Source organism: Sphaeroforma arctica, assembly GCF_001186125.1.
Source record: "Sphaeroforma arctica JP610 unplaced genomic scaffold supercont1.555, whole genome shotgun sequence".
Classification (NCBI taxonomy): domain Eukaryota; class Ichthyosporea; order Ichthyophonida; genus Sphaeroforma; species Sphaeroforma arctica.
In genome coordinates, this window is record NW_014040003.1 from 44,907 (window position 1) to 46,105 (window position 1,199).

At 34.9% G+C, this 1,199-nt stretch overlaps 1 protein-coding gene across 1 annotated transcript in view; it reads left to right on the forward strand.

Moving 5' to 3' along the window:
• SARC_07200 (hypothetical protein) overlaps window positions 1-1,199 on the forward strand; it is a gene marked incomplete at both ends in the record, with an annotated part of 4,913 nt that overhangs the window by 1,354 nt on the left and 2,360 nt on the right. The window contains one exon of the mRNA XM_014298867.1: window positions 893-1,026. Within this exon, the coding sequence (XP_014154342.1) occupies window positions 893-1,026 (134 nt within the window). The remainder of the gene's footprint in view (window positions 1-892; window positions 1,027-1,199) is intronic.

Here is a 1,199-nt window from a genome sequence, read left to right on the forward strand (position 1 = left end):
TACTATATACTATACTATATTATATTATATATTATATTATTTATTTATTATATATATATGAGTGTGTGTGTGTGTGTGTGTTGTATTGTTCTATAGATATATATATATATATATATATATATATAAATATTTACTTGAAATTAGATAGAAACTTGGTTTGAGGCGTATACTGCAGAGAGAACGGTCATATACTTATCTATGCGTGTTAGCAGTATGAGTTTGTGTACTGAATTAACGTGACTTGTGGTGTGTGTGCGTATCATTCAGATATGTGTCTAAATGAATCAGCTATAAGCCCAACTGGCGAAACACTCACAAGGCACTGGTTTCAAACACTTATGAGATCGAATGGAATTGTGTTGGTATGTATTCGTGGTTGTGTATTTGTATACGCATATAACCCATGGGTGTGCACACGTGCTTGTATACACCTTTCATAAATCCACCTACATATCATTCATTGACTATCTACGTCTTAAATACACCTTTCATAAATCTACCTACATAGCATTCATTGACTATTTACATGCCAATCCTACTTTCCTACGGAAACGGCTCGTTAACACGTTGAAAATCAGTTGTACTTCTAAACGAATGCACTCATGATACCATCTGTGGGACTACAATGTCACTACGTACACATATCTACCCCCTCTCATGATACCATCTGTGGGACTACAGTGTCACTACCTACACATATCTACCCCCTCTCATGATACCATCTGTGGGACTACAGTGTCTCTACTTACAAATATCTACCCCCTCTCATGATACCATCTGTGGGACTACAGTGTCACTACCTACACATATCTACCCCTTCTCATGATACCATCTGTGAGACTACAGTGTCTCTACTTACACATACCAAACCCCACCCTAACCGATATATCAGGTGAACGAAGACTTAGAAAACGCAACGAAAGAGATACACGTGATCAAAGAAATGGTGGATGAGAGCCATGAGATGTACGACCGCGTGCAGCTGATTGCGTATAAAGCACCTCTATACGATGCGGCAGCCCAAAGGTTAGTGCTTGTGTGTACATCTATGTGGATATATGTATATATGTATATGTATATACATTTATATATATATATATATATATGTATGTATGTATGTATGTATATATTTATATATATTTGTATATATATAATATATGTATGTATATATAGATATATATATATTATATATATATATA